Source organism: Salvelinus namaycush, chromosome 1 (assembly GCF_016432855.1).
Source record: "Salvelinus namaycush isolate Seneca chromosome 1, SaNama_1.0, whole genome shotgun sequence".
Lineage (NCBI taxonomy): Eukaryota > Metazoa > Chordata > Actinopteri > Salmoniformes > Salmonidae > Salvelinus > Salvelinus namaycush.
Genome location: NC_052307.1, coordinates 26,615,971 through 26,640,526, shown reverse-complemented (window position 1 = coordinate 26,640,526; position 24,556 = coordinate 26,615,971). Strand labels below are relative to the sequence as shown.

Genomic DNA, 24,556 nt, shown 5'->3' with positions numbered 1-24,556 from the left:
TCTCAGCTCAGCGTGGCAGTGGCACACAGCTCACCTCGTCTAAGCAGGGAGCCATCACTCTCTCTTCATCACACAGCTCACCTCGCCTAAGCAGGGAGCCATCACTCTCTCTTCATCACACAGCTCACCTCGCCTGAGCAGGGAGCCATCACTCTCTCTTCATCACACAGCTCACCTCGCCTAAGCAGGGAGCCATCACTTTCTCTTCATCACACAGCTCACCTCGTCTAAGCAGGGAGCCATCACTCTCTCTTCATCACACAGCTCACCTCGCCTGAGCAGGGAGCCATCACTCTCTCTTCATCACACAGCTCACCTCGCCTGAGCAGGGAGCCATCACTCTCTCTTCATCACACAGCTCACCTCGCCTGAGCAGGGAGCCATCACTCTCTCTTCATCACACAGCTCACCTAAGCAGGGAGCCATCACTCTCTCTTCATCACACAGCTCACCTCGCCTGAGCAGGGAGCCATCACTCTCTCTTCATCACACAGCTCACCTAAGCAGGGAGCCATCCCTCTCTCTTCATCACACAGCTCACCTCGCCTGAGCAGGGAGCCATCACTCTCTCTTCATCACACAGCTCACCTAAGCAGGGAGCCATCACTCTCTCTTCATCACACAGCTCACCTCACCTGAGCAGGGAGCCATCACTCTCTCTTCATCACACAGCTCACCTAAGCAGGGAGCCATCACTCTCTCTTCATCACACAGCTCACCTCGCCTGAGCAGGGAGCCATCACTCTCTCTTCATCACACAGCTCACCTCGCCTAAGCAGGGAGCCATCACTCTCTCTTCATCACACAGCTCACCTCGCCTGAGCAGGGAGCCATCACTCTCTCTTCATCACACAGCTCACCTAAGCAGGGAGCCATCCCTCTCTCTTCATCACACAGCTCACCTCGCCTGAGCAGGGAGCCATCACTCTCTCTTCATCACACAGCTCACCTCGCCTAAGCAGGGAGCCATCACTCTCTCTTCATCACACAGCTCACCTCGCCTAAGCAGGGAGCCATCACTCTCTCTTCATCACACAGCTCACCTAAGCAGGGAGCCATCACTCTCTCTTCATCACACAGCTCACCTCGCCTAAGCAGGGAGCCATCACTCTCTCTTCATCACACAGCTCACCTCGCCTGAGCAGGGAGCCATCACTCTCTCTTCATCACACAGCTCACCTCGCCTGAGCAGGGAGCCATCAATCTCTCTTCATCACACAGCTCACCTCGTCTAAGCAGGGAGCCATCACTCTCTCTTCATCACACAGCTCACCTCGCCTAAGCAGGGAGCCATCACTCTCTCTTCATCACACAGCTCACCTCGCCTAAGCAGGGAGCCATCACTCTCTCTTCATCACACAGCTCACCTCGCCTAAGCAGGGAGCCATCACTCTCTCTTCATCACACAGCTCACCTCGCCTAAGCAGGGAGCCATCACTCTCTCTTCATCACACAGCTCACCTCGCCTAAGCAGGGAGCCATCACTCTCTCTTCATCACACAGCTCACCTAAGCAGGGAGCCATCACTCTCTCTTCATCACACAGCTCACCTCGCCTGAGCAGGGAGCCATCACTCTCTCTTCATCACACAGCTCACCTCGCCTGAGCAGGGAGCCATCACTCTCTCTTCATCACACAGCTCACCTCGCCTAAGCAGGGAGCCATCACTCTCTCTTCATCACACAGCTCACCTCGCCTGAGCAGGGAGCCATCACTCTCTCTTCATCACACAGCTCAACTAAGCAGGGAGCCATCCCTCTCTCTTCATCACACAGCTCACCTCGCCTGAGCAGGGAGCCATCAATCTCTCTTCATCACACAGCTCACCTCGTCTAAGCAGGGAGCCATCACTCTCTCTTCATCACACAGCTCACCTCGCCTAAGCAGGGAGCCATCACTCTCTCTTCATCACACAGCTCACCTCGCCTGAGCAGGGAGCCATGACTCTCTCTTCATCACACAGCTCACCTCGCCTGAGCAGGGAGCCATCAATCTCTCTTCATCACACAGCTCACCTCGTCTAAGCAGGGAGCCATCACTCTCTCTTCATCACACAGCTCGCCTAAGCAGGGAGCCATCACTCTCTCTTCATCACACAGCTCACCTCGCCTAAGCAGGGAGCCATCACTCTCTCTTCATCACACAGCTCACCTCGCCTAAGCAGGGAGCCATCACTCTCTCTTCATCACACAGCTCACCTCGCCTAAGCAGGGAGCCATCACTCTCTCTTCATCACACAGCTCACCTCGCCTAAGCAGGGAGCCATCACTCTCTCTTCATCACACAGCTCACCTAAGCAGGGAGCCATCACTCTCTCTTCATCACACAGCTCACCTCGCCTAAGCAGGGAGCCATCACTCTCTCTTCATCACACAGCTCACCTAAGCAGGGAGCCATCACTCTCTCTTCATCACACAGCTCACCTAAGCAGGGAGCCATCACTCTCTCTTCATCACACAGCTCACATAGCATTTGTATTCAGCAGAACTGCTAATGTTGAGCAGCAGTGTCTTATTACTGTCTAGTTCAGAACCAGGCATGGTGCTGCTGCAACACAAACGACTATTCAATAGTGAACAGAACAAAAGTATCATTCATACTTCAGTATTATTTGCAGTATAGTAACATTAAAACCTCTTATGGCTGCAAGCCCGAGGTCGGTACACCTATGACAACATCCAGCTCAAAGTGCAGGGCGCGAAATTCAAAAAAATATTTTTTTAAAATATTTAACTTTCACACATTAACAAGTCCAATACAGCATATGAAAGGTACACATCTTGTGAATCAAGCCAACATGTCCGATTTTTAAAATGTTTTACAGGGAAGACAAAATATGTAAATCTATTAGCTAACCACGTTAGCAAAAGACACCACTTTTCTAACTCCATCAGTTTCTTACTCCATCAGGTGCTATCACCAATTCGGCCAAATAAAGATATTGATAGCCACTAACCAAGAAAAAACCTCATCAGATGACAGTCTGATAACATATTTATTGTATAGGATAGGTTTTGTTAGAAAAATGTGCATATTTCAGGTAGAAATCATAGTTTACAATTGCACCCACCATCACAACTCGACTAGAATAAATACAGAGAGCAACGAGAATTACCTAATTACTAATCATAAAACATTTCTTAAAAATACACAGCTCACAGCAATGGAAAGACACAGATCTTGTGAATTCAGACAATATTTCAGATGTTCTAAGTGTTTTACAGCGAAAACACAATAAATCGTTATATTAGCATACCACATGTGCAAACGTTACCCGAGCATTGATTCAAGCCAAAGAGAGCGATAACATAATCATCGCCAAAATATATTAATTTTTTCACTAACCTTCTCAGAATTCTTCCGATGACACTCCTGTAACATCATATTACAACATACATATAGAGTTTGTTCGAAAATGTGCATATTTAGCCACAAAAAACGGTGGTTATACAATGACAATACTAGCAAAACTAGCCTGAAAATGTCGGGCGCCATCTTTAGCAGTGATCTTGTCTCATGATTAACTATTCATAAACTTGACTAAAAAAATATAAGTTGGACAGCTATCGAAAGACAAATTAGTTCTTAATGCAATCGCTGAATTACATTTCTAAAATTATCCTTACTGTGCAATACAGGGTTCGCCAAGCGAAGCTATACCAAAAAAAATGGCGGAATGTGCGTTTAACATTTTTCGACAGAACAACGATTTATCATCTTAAATATTTCTTACTATGAGGTGATCTTCCATCAGAATCTTGGGCAATGTATCCTTTCTTGGGTCTAATCTTCTTTTGGTCGAAAGATGTCCTCTTGTCCATCGAAATGCCCACTAACGTTCGACCGGGACCCCGAAACGTGCCCGGCGCTTCAAAGCGCAACACAAAGCAATGCCTCAAAATCGCACTAAACGGATATAAATTGCTATAAAACGGTTTAAATTAACTACCTTATGATGTTTTTAACACCTATAACGAGTAAAAACATGACCGGCGACATATAAGTGGCTAAACCCAAGCTTGGAAAGAGAGCAGGTCCGACGTCCGTCGTGCGTCAGGCGCAGCAGGAAAAGAACGGTACATCCGGTCTTTGGCCTTTTATACAGGCCCTGATTGCGCAATCGACTCCATTCAAATTGTCACCACTTACTGACATCTAGAGGAAGGCGTGGGCAGTGTTTGTATCCTCATAGCATTTACAGGGACTTTAAAACTGACCTGGGACCAGAGTCCAAGATTTCTGAAATCTCACTCCATATCAGGAAAAGTGCTGTAGAATGAGTTCTGTTCCACTCAGAGACATAATTCAAACGGCTATAGAAACTAGAGAGTGTTTTCTATCCAATAATAACAATAATATGCATATTGTACGAGCAAGAATTGAGTACGAGGCCGTTTGAAATGGGCACCTTAAACAGAGCTACTCAATACTGCCCCTGCAGCCATAAAAAGTTAAGTAGTTGATTGGATATCCTCCACTGTAAGCAGAGAGGTTGTAGTGTTTCTTTAGGTTCATGTCAGGTAACTGGGTGGATAGTTGGGGAGAGGCACAGGAGAGGTGTCACTTTCTCTCCCTCTCCTGCAGTGAGTCTATCAGGGGTCAGAGGTCTCACGCTACACTCCCCTCCACAGTGCTACAGACCCACATCGCCATCTAGTGGACATGTATATTGTCTCAAAAGCACAAATGATTATTATTGTTGTCTCAGAACAGAAAATATAACTGTGCATTCTTCCATTGAGACTTAGAATGTGAAGGGGATCTGAAGTGGACTCTCTAGTCCAGGTCTGAGAGAGCATTATGAAGGGCAGAAAGAGGAAGAGAGACAGGACATTAGGAGTCAATGTGCTGTGCAGTATCACTCCCTCCATGCCATGCTGCAGTACAGTGTTGTGCCATTAATACATTGCCCACAGGAACTGCTGCTGTGGCTGACTGCTGCATCTCACCAGGGAGGACTTCTGATGCAGCACTCTGCGGCAGGCTGGCTGGCTCTAGGCACAGTTCCTCAACCGGAAAGACCATTACCAGTACTGTGTGTGTGTGCGCGTGTGTGCCGCTATGCCGTAGGTGCCAGTGTGAATAGCCGTAATGACCAATTCTCTATTCAAACAGTTTAGAAGGCTGTTCTTTAGGAAATGAGCACTGTGTTTGTGTGTTTTGCAGGAGCTGCCAGAGTATGACCAGCCTGTTCAGTAACACAATGTCCCCAGCTAAAGATGGCTGCTCCTCTCTGCCCCGCCGACCCAGCAGCCTCAGCAAACCTCCTCTCCGTGCCCTCTACGACCTGCTCATCGCACCCATGGAAGGGGTGAGCATATGTCCCCATGACCAGTTTGTGCGTGGCGTGTATTTGAAAGGAGAGGGGTGGACAGAGAAAGAGAGAGAGGAAGTGTTTATACTATAGTAATTATAATATCAATACTAATCTCTCCCTGTCCAGGGCCTGATGCACTCCAGTGGTCCCGTGGGCAGACACAGACAGCTGGTGTTGGTGTTGGAGGGGGAGTTGTACCTCATCCCCTTCGCCCTGCTGAAGGGCAGCTCCTCTAATGAGTACCTGTATGAACGCTTCAGCCTCATCGCTGTGCCTTCCATCCGGGGCATGGGGACCATCTCCAAGGTCAACATCCTAGTCAAATGACACAATGGCTTTTATTTGAATGACATACCTTCTTTAGTTGCTGTTAGTAACACTCTCAAGCTCCTGTTACATTCTATCATTGACATCATCGGCCTCTCTCAATGTGTCCTCAGAGTCATTCTATCATTGACATCATCGGCCTCTCTCAATGTGTCCTCAGAGTCATTCTATCATTGACATCATCGGCCTCTCTCAATGTGTCCTCAGAGTCATTCTATCATTGACATCATCGGCCTCTCTCAATGTGTCCTCAGAGTCATTCTATCATTGACATCATCGGCCTCTCTCAATGTGTCCTCAGAGTCATTCTATCATTGACATCATCGGCCTCTCTCAATGTGTCCTCAGAGTCATTCTATCATTGACATCATCGGCCTCTCTCATTGTGTCCTCAGAGTCATTCTATCATTGACATCATCGGCCTCTCTCAATGTGTCCTCAGAGTCATTCTCGGCGGGCGGGGCCGGCTTCCTGCGGGGGCGTGTCCATGGCGGCGGTGGTGGGGAACCCTCGTCTGCCGTCGTCTGTGATGGACCGCTGGCTGTGGGGGCCCATGCCCTCTGCCGAGGAGGAGGCCCTCATGGTGTCTGAGCTGCTGGGCTGCCAGCCCCTGGCTGGATCCTCTGCCACCAAGGAGAGGGTGATGAGTGCCCTCACCCAGGCCGAGTGTGCCCACTTCGCTACCCACATCTCATGGAAGCTGGCCGCCTTGGTGCTCACACCCAACCCAGAGAGTGTACCCGGCGGGGCAGGGGCGGGGACTGGAGGGAGAGGGGCAGGGGGAGGGAGGAGAGGCAGCGGAGGCAGGGGCAGGAAAGGCTCGTTTGGGAGCAGCTACACCATCCCAGAGAGCCTGCACCTGCAGGATGATGGGAGCGACGCGGAGAGTATCTGTGACAGCCCACCCCTGCAGGAGTTCCTGCTTACCGCTGCTGACATACTGGACCTGAGGCTGCCTGTCAAACTGGTGGTGCTGGGGTGAGTGGGCCAGGAGATTGGCGGCTTGCCTAATATGGGAAACATATTAGTTCAAGTGAGGCTGGAGAGGGGGGAAACCTGGTTCTATTGCAAAATGTCCACTGTCTGTTATCCACTGATAGTTACTTAGTTATGCTGTAGTCGACAGAGCAGTAGTCTAGTATTTGGGATAGAGGTTTACATAACCATGTGTTGGTGGTGTGTGTGTGTATATCTTATCTACAGGTCATACCAGGAGTCCAGCAGTAAGGTGACAGCAGACGGTGTGGTAGGTCTGACCAGGGCCTTCCTTGCTGCTGGGGCCCAGTGTGTCCTGGTGTCTCTGTGGCCTGTTCCTGTGTCAGCCTCCAAAGTGTTCGTCCATGCCTTTTACACCGCTCTGCTCAACGGGACCAAGGCCAGTGCTGCCCTCGCAGACGCCATGAAGACTGTCCAGAGCAGCAAGCAGTACTCCCACCCCTCTAACTGGGCAGGTTAGACACATTCTACTTCCAGAAACTCAGATTGGCTTGGTTTGTCACCTCCAACTGAATAGATCCCAGTTCACCCATACTCCCAAGTGTGTCAGAAGTACTTTGGACTCTCACCGTCTGTATCTCTCTCTTCCTCTCGATCTTGTGGGTGTGTTTGTCCAGGTTACATGCTGATTGGTAATGATGTCAAGCTAAACAGCCCCTCGTCCCTGATTGGCCAGGCTCTAGCAGAGATCCTACAGTATCCAGAGAGAGCACGGGATGCTCTGCGAGTCTTACTGCACCTGGTGAGGGTCAAACACATGCACACACACACACACACACACACACACACACACACACACACACACACACACACACACACACACACACACACACACACACACACACACACACACACACACACACACACACACACACACACACTCTACTCTAAATCCCCTGTCCCCACCAGGTGGAGAAGTCTCTCCAGAGGATTCAGAACGGCCAGCGTAACTCCATGTACACGTCCCAGCAGAGTGTGGAGAACAAGGTGGGGGGCGTCCCAGGCTGGCATGCCCTGCTGACCGCTGTGGGCTTCCGCCTGGACTCGGCTGGCACCGGCATCCCTGCTGCTGTCTTCTTCCCCACAGCAGACCCTGGAGACAGGCTGCAGCAGTGTAGTACCACCCTGCAGTCAATACTTGGTAGGCACTGGGCCTTGGCAGGAGGACATGGAACTGGAGGTAGTACAGTAAGATGGAGGACAGCTCCAGGAAAAGAACCAAGCCTACATCTCTCAGAATGTTATATGTGTAGGCTGAACCAGTATCTGTGTGTTAAAGACATCTCTATACCACAAAGCTCAGATTCAAACTCCCATTCACCAGCTCTGCAAGCGTTATGTCAAAATCACCAAATATAGAGTTTTGTTGAGCAACTATCTTCATTTACGGCCGGTATGTACTTCCAAAAAATATCTAAATAGAAATGTACAAGCAACTGAAACAAACTCCTATTCTGCATCTCCAATGTAAGTCACTCAGGTCTACAGCAGCTGAATACATTGGTGGTGCCGAATATGAGTTTTTTCAGTTGCTTGTAAAACAGACCTTTTTTGGAAGTACATACCGGCCGTAACGGGAGTAAATGAAGATAGTTGCTCAACAAAACTCCATATTTGATGATAAACTAATGTATTTTGCATGAATGGGAATGGGAGTTTAATGTAAGCTTTCTAGATGTTAGAGAGGTCTCTAATGCAGAGATACTGGTTCAGTGTAGGCCTACCATTGAATATCAAAAGTTACAATACTGCTTATCAAGCAGTTCTTTACCAACACACAGATAGTATAACCTGTTTACCGTCTTCTACTGAACGTAGGGTATATTAAATGCAGCTTGTATGAATAAGGAACCATCTGCTTTGATCGTGTCTCCCAGGTCTACCGCCCCCAGCTCTCCAAGCCCTGTGTAAACTCATCACCGCCTCTGAGGCAGGCGAGCAGCTCATCAACCGGGTAGGCCCCAGCATCACAGCATCATAGCACCACAGCATCACAGCATCACAGCACCACACCATCACAGCATCACAGCACCACAATATCACAGCACCACAGCACCACAGCATCACAGCACCACAGCATCACAACACCACAGCGCTACTGCTCACCAGTGGAGTGGAGTATTTAACTCCAAAGAGGTAGATAGACATGATGTAAAATGAAGGAAATCATCAGAACCACTGGGGACTTACTTAACCACTTGGACCATGAAGGCTGAAGGCAGAACAAAGCATCATTATATAATCAGTTAACCCTGTTACATGGGTTAGTAAGACCGTGACGCACGGGCCGCCTGCAAATCACGCTCTTTAATCTGCATGCTGCAACCCAGCAGCCCCAGTAGGATCTCCACCACCACCATCTCTGAGTCTGAGTTGTCTTCCTCACGATGCCAGAGAGTTAACCCTGTCACTCCCACTGAGGGTTACCCATGTCTACATTAATAATACGGTAGCCAGAAAGTGATTTAAGGTTTTGTTTCCACATTGGTGGTGACCATAACATTTGAAACACTCCAAGCATGTATGATACATGAGGTATTCCTGACATCACACTACATAGGCAACTATGTATGGTGATTCAATGGTTTTGTGTAGTATGTGTGTAATGACACACTCCCCAACAGTGGTGTTTTTCTGTTTCCCTGTGTGCCCTTGGTGTTCCCATTGGACCTGGTCTCCTCTGCTCTTTGTGAATGGCCTGTCCTGTATGCATGCAACTAAAAGCATATTCTCTCTCTCCTGCCCCTGTCTCTAAACCTGCGGTCTGAAGGCTGTTAAAAATATGGTGGGAATGGTAAGTGTGCTGTGACCTCCCCTCTCCTGCACCCCTCTCCTTTTCACCGCTGCTTTAAACCACATAGCACCACCCTCTTGCATCAGCTGTTTCATTGAGCAGTAGGTCAACTGCATGTGAAGTTGAAGCACTCTGTTCTTTTAGCACATTCTCATATCTCATGCTGGTCCAGTTACTGAGGTACAACCTCTAGGAGGCCGCAGTTTAACGCGTGCTGCAGCAGGGACAACAATCCACTGCTGGACTCTGCAGTATTAGGAATGTTCTTGGGTTTGCAACCCTGGGTCAGTCAAGGTCACACTGATGTTTATGGGCCGGTAGTCAGAGGGATGCAAAAAAACAAACATAGACCATGAATAGAAAAGAAAAGGTTAAGAAGGCGTGTTAATGAACAAAGGTGTCTCTGTTCCAGGATGAATAATCCCTAAACAGTGAGGGTGTGTGTGGCACAGGTGGTTCCCTCCTAATCTAAACCACCCTGAGCCACTGATCCATGCCCCACAGTAAAGGCACTGTAGTGCTGCTAGGCTAAAGAGCCAATCCTCTGGGAACAAGGATCAACTCCACACAGGGTCAAAGGGCAGATGCAGAGTTACTAAGCCTGCCAGAAACTACATTTCCCCTGCCACAACAAAGATGGGCGTGGTGGAAGTCATTTTAGGACACTGGTGTATGGAGGAAAACAGTTGGCTTGAGCACAACCATCACACATTTGTCAGTTTTGTTCTACTTCATTGCTTTAAAAACGTATATCCACAACTCAGGTCCTTAAAAAGTGGTATGAACCAGTTAAAGGTATATTTAGCTTCCTTTATTCCTGTCTGACCTCCTGTATTTCCGTCCTCCTCTGTCCCTTCAGCTCCACCAGGTGCTGGTCCAGCTGCAGACAGGGGAGAAGGAGCAGGACTTCTCTCTGCTGCCCATCCAGGTGTCCATCAGTGTGCAGCTCTGGAGACTGCCAGGGTGCCATGAATTCCTGGCTGCACTAGGTGAGATATTGATATCAATAAAAGCAATATCCAACTGAATATAACTTCCTAATGTGTCAATAGTAGGAGTAGAGTGAAACACAACAAGTCAGCTGTATGTGTGCTAGGTTGGTAGAGTAAATGTCCTGTGTGTGTGCAGGGTTCGACCTGTGTGAGGTGGGCCAGGAGGAGGTGGTACTGAAGACGGGGAAGCAAGCCAACCGCCGCACCATGCACTTTGCCCTCCAGTCCCTACTGGCACTATTTGGTAAGTATCGTATTTATAGATACACAGTGATTAAAGTTGATTGATACATGATAGGTTCATGTATACCCTTACAATTTCGTCCCGCTCTTTCCCCTCCTCTCTATCCCAGACTCCACAGAGCTGCCAAAGCGTCTCAGCCTGGACAGCTCGTCCTCCCTGGAGTCCCTGGCCTCGGCCCAGTCTGTCTCCAACCCCCTACCGCTGGGCTACCCCAACCCACCCTTCTCCCCACCCTGCCTGGACAATCTGGCCTCAGATGCCATCTCCGTCTACAGCCTGAGCTCCGTGGCCTCCACCATGAGCTTTGCGTCCAAGTCAGAGTGTGACTTCCTGGGCCATCGACAGCGTGGTGGGGCCACAGCACACTTCTCTGCCCACAAACACCCACACGTTCCCCGCAGTCGCTCCTCTCCTCACGGGGCGGCTGCAGCAGCAGGAGTGGGCCGGGGAGATGACGAGGAGTATGAAGGCTTCTCCATCATCAGCAGTGAGCCTCTGGGAAGCCACTGTGACTCCCTGCCTCTACCTCTGGGTCATGGTCAGCGCCACCTCCACCGCGGGGGCAGGGGTGTTGTTGGGGGGTCCAGCTCAGGCACTGGGCGGGGTTATCAGGTGTCTGTGTCGTCACGAGGCAGTGTCAGCACCCCCACCTCCCCTGTCAAGACCAGCCTGGTTCCCAGCTCCAACTCTCCCTTCCAGAAGGTGCCAGGCAAGGTGAGCAGCTCAGACACAGGTGAGTCGGACCAGTCCAGCACTGAGACAGACAGCACCGTCAAATCCCAGGAAGAGAAGACTGTCCCTCTGGATCCCCAAGAGCTGGCCCAGAAGATCCTGGAGGAGACCCAAAGCCACCTGCGGGCAGTGGGGAGTCTACAGCGGGCTGGGGTTGAGGGGGCTGCAGCTGGAGCCACAGCACGGAGCTCTGCCTTCCGCTCCTCAGAGACCAGCGCCTTCAGCCGTCCCAGTAGCAGCGCCAGTGTCCGCGCCCAGTCCTCCCCACGACCCAAACCTCCGTCCCGCTCTTCCTCTCTGCAGAAGATCAGCTCTGGTTACAACAGCCCTGCAGCCTCGGAGACCTCCCTGAAGGATAGCAGTCACCCCTCCCCCACCCTGGACAGCCATGCCCAGTTCAAGCTAAAATACCCTAGCTCCCCCTATAGTGGGCACATCTCCCGCTCTCCCAGTAACGTGTCCCCCAGCTCTGGCCACCAGTCCCCAGCTGGCAGTGCCCCATCTCCAGCTCTCTCCTACTCCTCCACGGGCTCTGCCTGCTCCAGCCCTGCCGATGCCCCAGACCTGGACCGCCTCAGACGGGGAGTAATTGATGAGAAGGTTGTGGCCATCCACAACCTGAAGACATTCTGGGCCAATGCAGCGGCCCAGCAACAACAGCAACATCTGGGTCCAGTCCGTGCTCTCCGTGGCGCCCCAGGATCCCTGGTCTCTGCCAAGAGAGATGTGCTGAGCCTTCTGAACCTCTCCCCACGACACTGCTCCCCCAGCGACGCCCAAGACAGCCTGGAGCTGCGGGAGCTGGGGCTGCACTCGCTGGACAGGGGCAGCAAGAACCCCTCCAACGGACACAACCCCAGAAAGATGGCCCCCTCACCCACTATTTCCACGAGCAGCAGCCCTGGTGCTCGCTCAATCAGACTACCTGCTGGCAATGGATACAAGTTCCTCTCCCCTGGCAGGTTTTTCCCCTCCTCCAAATGCTGAGACACTTTAAAATGGTCCTATTGCCTGTATTTTGCTATCCTGTGTACTGGGGGAGTAGGGCATTTTCTGGAGGGCCACTATTAGCCCATCGAACTTGATTGACAATGAAAAGGATTTGATCAGCCAATGAGAGTGATCCCTCAGAGGCTCATGAATGCTTAGAGAGTGTCTTGTCGTTGTGCCCATAACACTGTAAATGGCAATGAGAAAGACTCAAAGACCTGATACTGTGTTTGTGTGTATGTGTGTGTCAGGTAGACTTCAATGCCAATCGGTATTTCCTCCCCAAAAATTTGTATTTGTGTGGGCCAAGATGAAACCGCTCCAACTGGTCTCCTCCATTCTATTTTTGTTTAAATCGAATGATTATTGTTATTATTATTTGTTATTGTTATTATTAATATTATTATTATTATTTTGTAAATTAAATCCAGTGTTTCACAATCAGTACTAAGCGTTTTTATATTATTAAAAAAGTGAACAAAACTGTTCCATGTAAAGATGGATAAAGTAAAAAAAAAAGATGTAATATTTTTTATTGAAATGGAAACTGGCATTTTGCCTGATTTCTTTGTGAATTGAGTGTCTGCTCTGAAGCATGGATTCTCTTACTATTCAATGTTAAGTACCATGTATGACTTTTTAGCCCATGATTTTTGTTTATTAAACATGGAAACTTCATGACAACCATCTCTGTCATTTATCAGTATAACTGTTTCAATAAAAATCATGTTTGCTTTCTTGTATTTTTGCCTTATTTTATTGCGGTAAAGATTTAGAATGCTGATGAAAATGCTGTATCACTGCATTAATGAATGAGGGTGGAAAAATCTTGTGGCCACAATTATACACTGTTCACCATGGTCAGACACCTGGGCCTTGCCCCATATTCACAATGTGTCTCAGAGTAGGTGTGCTGATCTAGCATCAGGTCCTCCCTCTCCATGTAATCTTATTCATTAAGATCTAAAAGCAAAACTGATCCTAGATTGGCACTGCTACTCTGAGACGCTTTATGAATACAGCCCTGTTCTCTTTTAAATCTGATTTATGGGACACACTGTGTAATCACACACTTAATCTAGAACTAATCTTACCTGTCTACATGCCTACCACAAATAAAGCTAACAAGATTACCATAGGGATGAACAAGTCAACCACAGGTGATAATTTACATACATAGATACAATAAGTTTGTGTAGTCAAACTAACTCTTTAATCTAAAACACTTGTGTGCTCTCTAAATAGAAAGAAGAAGAAGACATTGATTTATTGTCTAAACCTGGGTCAATTGTATGGGTGTGGTTGAATAGTTTGTGTTATCAATGAAAAACAGACAGGGGGAATCTTGCAAAATCCTGCACATATGAAAGATAATTTTCACTAGTAAATATTGACCTACATTTTTGTAATGACAGAAGTTCACCCCCCTGTGAGACCCACTTAAAGAAGTATCGCCACTCACCAATCACAGACGGTAAGGGGCGGAATAAGAGAGTTGTTCATAAAGGCACATGACATCAGCGGTAATACGTAGCCACAGCCAAAAAACTACGATGGTTCTCATCAAGGAATAGTAAGTTGTATTTTTCCATATTTTATTGATATTACTTTAATGTGTGCGATAATATATCATATTTTCGAGTACTGCGATTCTCCAGTTGGTTTTTACTCAAATTAAAACTTTGCAGATATGTTTCAGAACGCATGTGTTTGTTAGGTGGGAATTGTTCAGACTTGTTTCAGGTTTGGCCTACCGGTGAGTGGGGTGACAGCGAGTCAGCAGATGCTAGCCGACGTATCTGGAGAGCAAACGACAACAATATGGAACATAGATCTAGTATCGAGAGGGTAAACTTTTTGGCGAACAATGTAAGATATGTAGTTTGAACGGTTTACGTTTTTGTAACTTGCTGTCGATAACTTGGTAGGTAGTTAGCTAACTAAGCTAACGTAAGTTAGCGGAAGGGAGGGCTACTGCCTACCCAAGAGGCAGTGCACCAGTGACTGTCGGTGCTGTTTAAATTTAGGGATTATGGCTTTATTTCTATTGCAGCATATTGGATCATATTCCATTTACCCAGCTCAATGTAACCTTACAGGTTTAACCTACTACATGATACTCAAATTTCCCTATATCCATCACATGAGGTTGTTACAACTTAACCTACGAAGGAAATTGTATAAAGTAGTTGCACAGGTCGAAGTTGCACAGGTCGAGAGGCAAGTTGGAGTAATCAAGGGGAACGACAGTAACACATTCAATACCGCCTTACACACTTACCTGCATCTAGCTGATCTAGGGTGTAATCATTAGTCCAAACATTTGCAAATAGTTTCTATTGGACAAATTCAGGTAAGTTTATCCCTGTTCTGTTTGCTTCAATTTAATAAGTTAACAAAATCATTGGAATGAACACACTTCTGATCACCCACGCACACAGAGTTCGCTTTCATAGCAGCCACATACAAACCGCTTCACCCCTTTGCTCATCGTATAATTCCTTCTCGTATCTATGCGCGCTCAATTTTTCCCCTCGATTGTGGACTTCAGTACACAACTGTCTTTGAGCAGGTGAAAAAACCATTCAAAGCCAAACCTTTATACTATAACTGCTACACACAGCCTACATCGTTGTCACCATATTAGCTAACGACATAGCTACTAGAACTAACGCGTTAGTAGACCTGTTACTATCACGCTGTACAGCAGGGAGTGTCAAACTCAATCTATGGAGGGCCTAGTGTTTTGTGTTTTTCCTTTCAATTAAGACCTGGACAACCAGGTGAGGGGAGTTCCTTACTAATTAGTGACCTTATTTCATCAATTGAGTACAGTGGAGGGACGAAAACCTGCAGACACTCAGCCCTCCGTGCAATGAGTTTGACTCGTGGTGTACAACAAGAAGTTTAGTAGTGATGCTGACGGGTCCCAGTGGCAATAAATTATTGAAACCAAAAGCTTACCTTGACTTGGAAGAATTCCAGTGTTGCATAGCCTTAGCCAGCTAGCGAACATAAATAGTATTCCTCTCTGTTTGAGCTGGGTGTTTGAGTAGGCTAAATTAGCTAGCTGCATTAGCTAAAAAACATATCTATAATATAGCTCTCTCTGCTGCTTAAGAAATTATTTTGTTCAAAACTGTTCAACTATTGTCTTTCTCTTTTGAGTCAACGATTCATCACATTTTATGCAGTGCTATCTAGCTGTAGCTTATGCTTGCAGTACTAGATTCATTCTCTCCTTTGATTGGGTGGACAACATGTCAGTTCATACTGCAGGAGCTCTGGGTTGGAAGACGTTGTCAGAATTACTGTTTAAGTCTATGAAAGGGGTTGAGAACCATGAACCTCCTAGGTTTTGTATTGAAGTCGATGTACCCAGAGGAGGATGGAAGGTAGCAGTCCTCCGGCTACACCATGGTGCTACCCCAGAGAGTGCTGTTGAGGCTACTGTAGACCTTCATTGGAAAACAGTCTGTTTTAATCAGGTATTTGGTGACCTGTGAATATATTTAGCATAGTTTTATCTAAAAAAATTAACTTAAAAGTAATTAAACTTTTTAATAAAAAAAAAATCAAATTCACTGAGTAGGATGGTACTCCACTTACTGCAGTGCACGTGTACCACAAACCCAAGTCACACGGATGGTAGCCACATTAAATGCGTCCTGCATAAACGAGGCACCCTTTCTAGGCAGTACATAACGTCCACTCCACTCTCTGTAAAACTCTACTATCTTGTTAAACACTAATTCCCAGGTGTGTGTGTTTAGACAGGCTTGCCAACTTTGTAAACTTTGAGATGACACCTGATGAAGTCTTCCTGGCAGGCTGGTGATTCATGAACTTTGACCATACTGCTGACCAAGGAAAAATCTGCTTGTCAGAGAAATGACGAGTGCATCAGACATTCTGCACTGTCAAGTGGGGTGCTGATGATTCTCAGTCTCAACAATCAGTAGGTCTAACCCAGTCTGATTCAGGAAGATGATTATTTAACTTAAAGGGATCCATTGCCATTGCAGCTATGCCCTGCCTCTTATGAAGGCCTAATAAACTAGTACTAGGCTGCTTAGGCTATCACTATGACTTGAACATAAAAACTAGGCTTATGTCTAGGCTTTTTTGTAATCAGTGGTTTAGGGATGTCCCCTACAAAAAAAAAAAAAACATCTTGGTCGACCGAGAGTTGCTTGTAATATTGAGTTGCCGTCAGAACTGCCTCAATTGTCATGGCATGGACTCTACAAGGTGTCAAAAGCATTCCACAGGGATGCTGGCCAATGTTGACCCCAAATGCTTCCCACAGTTGTCAAGTTGACTGGATGTCCTTTGGGTGGTGGGCCATTCTTTATACACACAGAAACTGTTGCGTGTGAAACTCAGCAGCGTTGCAGTTCTTGACACAAATTGGTGTGCCTGGTACCTACTACCATACCCCATTCAACGGCACTTAAATCTTTTGTTTTGCCTATTAATCCTCAGAATGGCACATACACAATCCATGTCTCAAGGCTTAAAATTCTTCTTTAACCTTTATCCTCCCCTTCGTCTACACTGATTTGAAATGCATTTAACAAGTGACATCAATAAGGGATAATAGCTTTCACCTGGTCAGTCTATGATATGGAAAGAGCAGTGTATGTGTATTAAAGTATTCAAAAATGTTGTATATTCCCATATTCCTAGCACGCAATGATTACATCAGGTTTGTTTTGGTTGTGTTTACATATAAATTAATGGTAAATAATGTATTGGGTCATTTTGGAGTCACTTTGATTGTAAATAGAATGTTTCTAAACACTTCTACATTAATTTGGATGCACCATGATTACGGATAGTCTTGAATGAATTGTGAATAATGAGTGAGAAAGTTAGAAACACAAAGACCAAATGCATTTTAGGTGTCCATCCATTCCCAACATGACTTAGTGTGTGACACAGGGCTGGAAGTCTCAGGCTAGCCTGGTGCTCAGCCTCACACACAACTTGTAAGATCTGTCAGCTTTCCAGGTTTTAGGATGTGACATGGCACTTACAGCAGTCCTCTTCCTAACTGAAAAGCATCCTTGCCTGGGTATATGGTTAAACAGTCTCTGTTGTAATGTGGCCACTGGTTGTTATGCTGTGCTTTAATTGTTAGCGAACTGCTTTCAAGGCTACAGTCAATTGTATTATTATACAGTGTGTAACACAGCCCTATTTGGTAAATGATCATAACTCCTTGGTGGTTTTATGTTGAAGATTAACCATGGATCAACAGAAAGGGCTTCCTGATTACAGTAGGCCTACATGTGGATGGAATATACTTACTTCCCCAATTTATGCACCACCCATCCCCTGAAAGTGGGTGGGACTTATTTATAGTGGGTGAAAAAGAGAGGAGGACATAAGTTAGTTGCTTACAGATAACTGTTTCTGCATTCCCTTCCCAATATGCTATTCCCCTATGTGGTTTTATGCTGCGTTCATAACATCTTGTAAATACCAGCATACGACTGGGAAAAATCCACTAACGCCCCTCCAACTTGTAAGTGGGGAAACTCGTTTATCATCGCTGAGCTTTGAGTTCTCCCATATGCTGGACTCTGATGTCACATACTAAGGAAATTACTTCAAACAGCATTTTCTGCAGTTGAATGCAACAACAAAACATGAATTATAAAAAAGCATTCTAGATTGTTTTTAACACTTTGTTTGCGAGCAGGATGACTATACTTTTAGTTTATGGTTGACGCTGCTTTGCTTGCCATTAGCCAATCGGGGTTCTCAGCGATTTCAAAGCTCGTTGCTCCCAGTTTACAAGTAACTTAAGTGTTTCCCACTTGTTGTGAACACAGCATTAGTGGTCATTGGCTGGCGCACCGCTGCTGTGATGTCATCTTTGTGTGGGCACACCACATCCTGTGGCTCCACTAGTTGTTGGGCAGTCTCTCTGGTTCCCATTGGTGGACCCCACATTGTTCACTTTAGTGACACTGGTCAGTCCCCACTGGTCTCTCCTTCACTGTTCAGGCCTTTTCTATCCTCAGGCTGTCACTATTTGGCCTCTTTTCTTTTGGCTCTCATTCATTGTCTTATCCCCCAGCCTTTCTCTCTCTCTGACCTCTTCCATAATGTGACTCCACGTGTGACCTGGACTCATTTTCTGTTCCTGTGCACTGAGGAAATTGCTCATGTGCCCTATGAGGATCTCATCATGAAGCTGAGCCCCCTGCTGCCACCATCAAACAGGCTGACGGGGGCTTCTGCAGTCAGGAAGTCATGAGGCAATGGCCTTGCATAAAGTGAGAATGATTATAGCTGCTATGAACAAATTGATTTAGTCTGGAAAGCAAGGGTATCATGTCTCTGACTTGTGAAGGGGGGAAAAAAGGATGCCTCTAGTCATCTGTTTCTCAGATCGGCAACCAATTCTGAATTCCACTAGGCTCGAGAACACATGTGTCTTGTAAACCTGTTGGAACTATTCTGTTTATTTGTTGGGCCTAGATGTGACTATGATGGCCAGTTGTAACGGTTTTGACTTGAGGTTATTATTTGGGAATTTAAGGGGAAGCACCCTATTGGAAGGAGAAGCACTGAGACGGTTCAGAATAATTCAGGGCCGTCACACAGTGTCAGTCATTAAACCATCTCTCTCTCTCGCTCTCTCTCTCTCTCAGCCGTGTGGTCTTACCCTGTACAGTGGAGGAGGTGAGTACGTTCACTGTTATTATTTAGCATTCTGTCATACTAATCCTTCTATGGAATTAGCCGACTATTCAGACCTCTCTTTGCTTTTATTTTTTTTAAATCAAATTTGATTTGTCACATGCACTGAATACAACTGATGTAGATCTTACTTACGAGTCCTTAACCAACAATGCAGAGTTTTAAAAATGTGCTAAATAAAGACATGGGAAAATATTAAAACAATAACAAAGCTATATAAAGTGGGTACCGGTACCGAGTCAATGTGCAGGGGTATGGGTTAGTTGAGGTAATATGTACAGTCGGAAGTTTACATACACTTAGGTTGGAGTCATTAAAACTTGTTTTTCAACCACTCCACAAATTTCTTGTGAACAAACTATAGTTTTTGGAAGTCGGTTAGGACATCTACTTTGTGCATGACACAAGTCATTTTTCCAACAATTGTTTACAGACAGATCATTTCACTTATAATTCACTATATTACAATTTCAATGGGTCAGAAGTTTACATACATACACTAAGTTGACTGTGCCTTTAAACAGCTTGGAAAATTCCAGAAAATTATGTCATGGCTTTAGAAGCTTCTGATAGGCTAATTGACATAATTTGAGTCAATTGGAGATGTACCTGTGGATGTATCAAGGCCTACCTTCAAACTCAGTGCCTCTTTGCTTGACATCATGGGCAAATCAAAAAGAAATCAGCCAAGACCTCAGAAAGAAAATTGCAGACCTCCACAAGTCTGGTTCATCCTTGGGAGCAATTTCCAAATGCCTGAAGGTACCACGTTCATCTGTACAAACAATGTATGCAAGTATAAACACCATGGGACCATGCAGCCGTCATACCGCTCATGAAGGAGACGCGTTCTGTCTCCTAGAGATGAACGTACTTTTGTGAGAAAAGTGCAAATCAATCCCAGAACAACAGCGAAGGACCTTGTGAAGCTGGAGGAAACCCGTACAAAAGTATCGATATTCACAGTAAAACGAGTCCTATATTGACATAACCTGAAAGGCCGCTCAGCAAGGAAGAAGCAACTGCTCCAAAACCGCCATAAAGTCAGACTACGGTTTGCAACTGCACATGGGGACAAAGATTGTACTTTTTGGCGAAATGTCCTCTGGTCTGATGAAACAAAAATAGTACTGTTTGGCCATAATGACCATCGTTATGTTTGGAAGGAAAAAGGGGGAGGCTTGCAAGCTGAAGAACACCATCCCAACCGTGAAGCACGGGGTGGCTTTGCTTTGCTGCAGGAGGGACTGGTGCACTTCACAAAATATATGGCATCATGAGGAAGTAAAATTATGTGGATATATTGAAGCAACATCTCAAGACATCAGTCAGGAAGTTAAAGCTTGGTCGCAAATGGGTCTTCCAAATGGACAATGACCTCAAGCATACTTCCAAAGTTGTGGCACAATGGCTTAAGGACAACAAAGTCAGGGTATTGGAGTGGCCATCACAAAGCCCTGACCTCAATCCTATAGAAAATGTGTGGGCAGAACTGAAAAAGCGTGTGCGAGCAAGGAGGCCTACAAACCTGACTCAGTTACACCAGCTCTGTCAGGAGGAATGGGCCAAAATGCACCCAACTTTTTGTAGGAAGCTTGTGGAAGGCTACCTGAAGCGTTTGACCCAAGTTAAACAATTTAAAGGCAATGCTACCAAGTACTAATTGAGTGTATGCAAACTTTTGACCCACTGGGAATGTGATGATAGAAATAAAAGGTGAAATATATCATTCTCTCAACTATTATTCTGACAGGATCACCACTTTATTTTAAGAATGTGAACTAACTGACCTAAGACAGGTAATTGTTACTAGGATTAAATGTCAGGAATTGTGAATAACTCAGTTTTACTGTATTTGGCTATGGTGTATGTAAACTTCCGACTTCAACTGTACGTGGGAATAAAGTGACTATGCATAGATAAATAGAGTAGCAGCAGCGTGTGTGTGGTTCGAGTCCAGTGAGTGTACATTTAGCTTTCCCACCTGGACAAAAGGAACACCTACGTGAGAATGCTATTCATTGACTACAGCGCAGCGTTCAACACCGTAGTGCCCTCAAAGCTTGTCACTAAGCTAAGGACCCTGGGACTAAACACTTCCCTCTGCAACTTCATCCTGGACTTCCGGACGGGCCGCCCTTAGGTGGTAAGGGTAGGTACCAACACATCTGCCACGCTGATCCTCAACAGTCCCTGTTCACTCATGACTGCATGACCAATCACAACTCCAACACCATTAAGTTTGCCGACCACACAACAGTGGTGTGCCTGATCACGACAACGATGAGACAGCCTATAGGGAGGAGGTCAGCGACCCGGCTGTGTGGTGCCAGGATAACAACCTCTCCCTCAACGTGATCAAGACAATGGAGATGATTGTGGACTACAGGAAAAGGAGGACCGAGCACGCCCCCTTTCTTATCGATGGGGCTGTAATGGAGCGGGTCGAGAGCTTCAAGTTCCTTGGTGTCCACATCACCAACAAACTAACATGGTCTAAACATACCAAGACAGTCGTGAAGAGGGCACAACAACAGTCCCCCTCAGGAGACTGAAAAGATTTGGCATGGATCCTCAGATCCTCAAAAGGTTCTACAGCTGCACCATCGAGAGCATTCTGACTGGTTGCATCACTGCCTGGTATGGCAACTGCTCGGCCTCCGACCGCAAGGCACTACAGAGGGTTGCGTGTACGGCCCAGTACATCACTGGGGCCAAGCTTCCTGCCATCCAGGACCTCTACCAGGCAGTGTCAAATTGTCAGACTCCAGCCACCCTAGTCATAGACTGTTCTCTCTGCTACCGCACGGCAAGCGGTACCCGAGCGCCAAGTCTAGGTCCTAAAGGCTTCTTAACAGCTTCTACCCCCCCCCCCCCCAAGCCATAAGACTCCTGAACAGCTAATCAAATGACTACCTGGACTATTTGCGTTGTCCCCATCCCCCATTTTTACACTGCTACTACTCTGTTTATTATCCATGCATAGTCACTTTACCTCTACCTACGTGTAAATATTACCTTGACTAACCAGTGACCCGCACATTGACTCTGTACCGGTGTCCCTGTATATAGCCTCGCTAATGTTCTTTTTTGTGTCTGTCTGTCTTAGTGAATACTTTGACCTTTTTTTTCTTAACTGCATTGTTAAGTGCTTGTAATTCAGCACTAATGTTGTATTCGGCGCATGTGACATTTGATTTGCCAAATGGAGGGAGAGATTTGTACGTGTCCCTGTGTGTGTGGAGTAAAGGTGATCTAGAGTTAAAATATAAACTCAGCAAAAAAAGAAAATGTCCATTTTTCAGGACCCTGTCTTTCAAAGATAATTTGTAAAAATCCAAATAACTTCACAGATCTTCATTGTAAAGGGTTTAAACACTGTTTCCCATGCTTGTTCAATGAACTAACAGCTTACAGACGGTAGGCAATTAAAGTCAGTTTTATGAATACATAGGACACTAAAGAGGCATTTCTACTGACTCTGAAAAACACCAAAATAAAGATGCCCAGGGTCCCTGCTCATCTGCGTGAACGTGCCTTAGGCATGCTGCAAGGAGGCATGAGGACTGCAGATGTGGCCAGGGCAATAAATTGCAATGTCTGTACTGTGAGACGTCTAAGCTAGCTCTACAGAATGGACAGCTGATCGTCCTCGCAGGGGCAGACCACGTGTAACAACACCTGCACAGGATCTGTACATTCGAACATCACACCTGTGGGACAGGTACAGGATGCAACAACAACTGCCCAAGTTACACCAGGAACGCACAATCCCTCCATCAGTGCTCAGACTGTCCGCAATAGGCTGAGAGAGGCTGGACTGAGGGCTTGTAGGCCTGTTGTAAGGCAGGTCTTCACCGGCAACAACGTCGCCTATGGGCACAAACCCACTGTCGCTGGACCAGACAGGACTGGCAAAAAGTGCTTTTCACTGACGAGTTGCGGTTTTGTCTCACCAGGGGTGATGGTTGGATTCGCGTTTATCGTCAAAGGAATGAGCGTTACACCGAGGCCTGTACTCTGGAGCGGGATCGATGTGGAGGGTCCGTCATGGTCTGGGGCGGTGTGTCACAGCATCATCGGACTGAGCTTGTTGTCAGTGTTCTGACAGGGCCAGCGACGAGCCCAGATCTCAATCCCATTGAGCGCGTCTGAGACCTGTTGGATCGGAGGGCTCAGGCCATTTCCCCCCAGAAATATATTGTCCTTGTTCAGCCATGACTCGGTGAAACAGGATATTACAGTTTTTAATGTCCCGTTGATAGGATGGTGTTGAACGGAGCTCATCCAGTTTATTCTCCTGTGATTGCGTGTTCGCCAGTAGAACGGAGGGTATAACCGGCTTATTCACTCGCTGATGCAGTCTCGCTAAGCATCCGGCTCTCCAACCTCTGTAACGGCATCTCCTCTTCATACGGAGGACGAGGATTTGGGCCTGGTCCGGGAAGAGCGGTTTATCCTTTGCGTCCGACTCATTAAAAATATTATCCTCGTCCAGTTCGAGGTGAGTAATCGCTGTTCTGATGTCCAGAAGCTCTCTTCGGTTTATTTTTGGTCGTAAACAATGGCAAAACATGTAAAAAAATATATATATAATAATTAAACAGCACAATTGGTCAAACAGACGGTGGCCATTCCCTCTGGCGCCATATCTCGATCTGCTTTGGTAACAGTTGTCTGGATGTGTTTAGCAGACCCAGGGAATAACACACGCACACCATGGGCACCATCATGAGACAACTCCACGGATTGTGTTTTCCATTGCCATACTTCTATATTGTCCTCACTACAGAGAGAGTTACAAAAGGCTGTGCTGTTCTCTCTCGTGTGTGTGTGTGTGTGTGTGTGTGGTTACTGTTACGAAACTTTGACTCACAGTGTCCTTATATGGCAATGAAGTGCGTGTATGCACAGAGGCCCAGATTATAGTAAAGCCAGAAACTTCCTGGAATGATGAGCTGGGTTGTTGGTCCAGGTGTGTGGGTGGTTCACTTGATAGGATGACGTGTGATTCTGATGAAAGTGTCCAGGGTTGGGCTGGTCCACCACAATACAGGTGGATGATAAATATATCTCATCAAAGCAAAAACAATCCTTCCTGCTCTGACAGGCCTAAATCAAACCATGACCTCGGTGTACTGCTCAGTTCAATAATAGGCCTGACTTGGCATAGTGGAGAGTTGATCTGATCCAGGCTTAGTATCCACAGTACGAACAGCACAAACATCCCTGCATCATTCTCATCAATGATTTGTTGCATTAATTGCACAAATGTTTATGGACAATGATTGACTGTCGTTAAGTGCTTTGTTTAAATTCCTTTGTCTAATTCGGGACAATTTGTATGCATCGTTTAACCTGGGGCTCTGTTTGTTAATGTTCTGTGTATGTGTGACTGGCTGTGCTCGTGCATGTAAGAGATTGCCTTTGGATGTGAAAATAACCAAAGT

At 46.5% G+C, this 24,556-nt stretch overlaps 2 protein-coding genes across 3 annotated transcripts in view; both read left to right on the top strand.

Annotated features, from left to right (window-relative positions):
* The window catches only part of LOC120051201 (tetratricopeptide repeat protein 28-like), a 370,532-nt gene extending 357,464 nt beyond the window's left edge, over positions 1-13,068 (top strand). The window contains exons 14-24 of the mRNA XM_038997941.1: positions 5,167-5,311; positions 5,444-5,623; positions 6,087-6,622; positions 6,848-7,095; positions 7,258-7,382; positions 7,550-7,781; positions 8,518-8,594; positions 9,411-9,434; positions 10,294-10,423; positions 10,563-10,670; positions 10,780-13,068. Coding sequence (XP_038853869.1) covers positions 5,167-5,311; positions 5,444-5,623; positions 6,087-6,622; positions 6,848-7,095; positions 7,258-7,382; positions 7,550-7,781; positions 8,518-8,594; positions 9,411-9,434; positions 10,294-10,423; positions 10,563-10,670; positions 10,780-12,389 — 3,415 coding nt within the window. The 3' untranslated portion in view covers positions 12,390-13,068. The remainder of the gene's footprint in view (positions 1-5,166; positions 5,312-5,443; positions 5,624-6,086; positions 6,623-6,847; positions 7,096-7,257; positions 7,383-7,549; positions 7,782-8,517; positions 8,595-9,410; positions 9,435-10,293; positions 10,424-10,562; positions 10,671-10,779) is intronic.
* An 850-nt stretch (positions 13,069-13,918) lies between these two features.
* LOC120021399 (phosphatidylinositol transfer protein beta isoform) overlaps positions 13,919-24,556 on the top strand; it is a 36,930-nt gene continuing 26,292 nt past the window's right edge. For both annotated transcript variants that reach the window (XM_038965193.1, XM_038965268.1), the window contains exons 1-2: positions 13,919-13,965; positions 19,058-19,088. In XM_038965193.1, the coding sequence (XP_038821121.1) occupies positions 13,946-13,965; positions 19,058-19,088 (51 nt within the window). In that variant the 5' untranslated portion in view covers positions 13,919-13,945. The remainder of the gene's footprint in view (positions 13,966-19,057; positions 19,089-24,556) is intronic.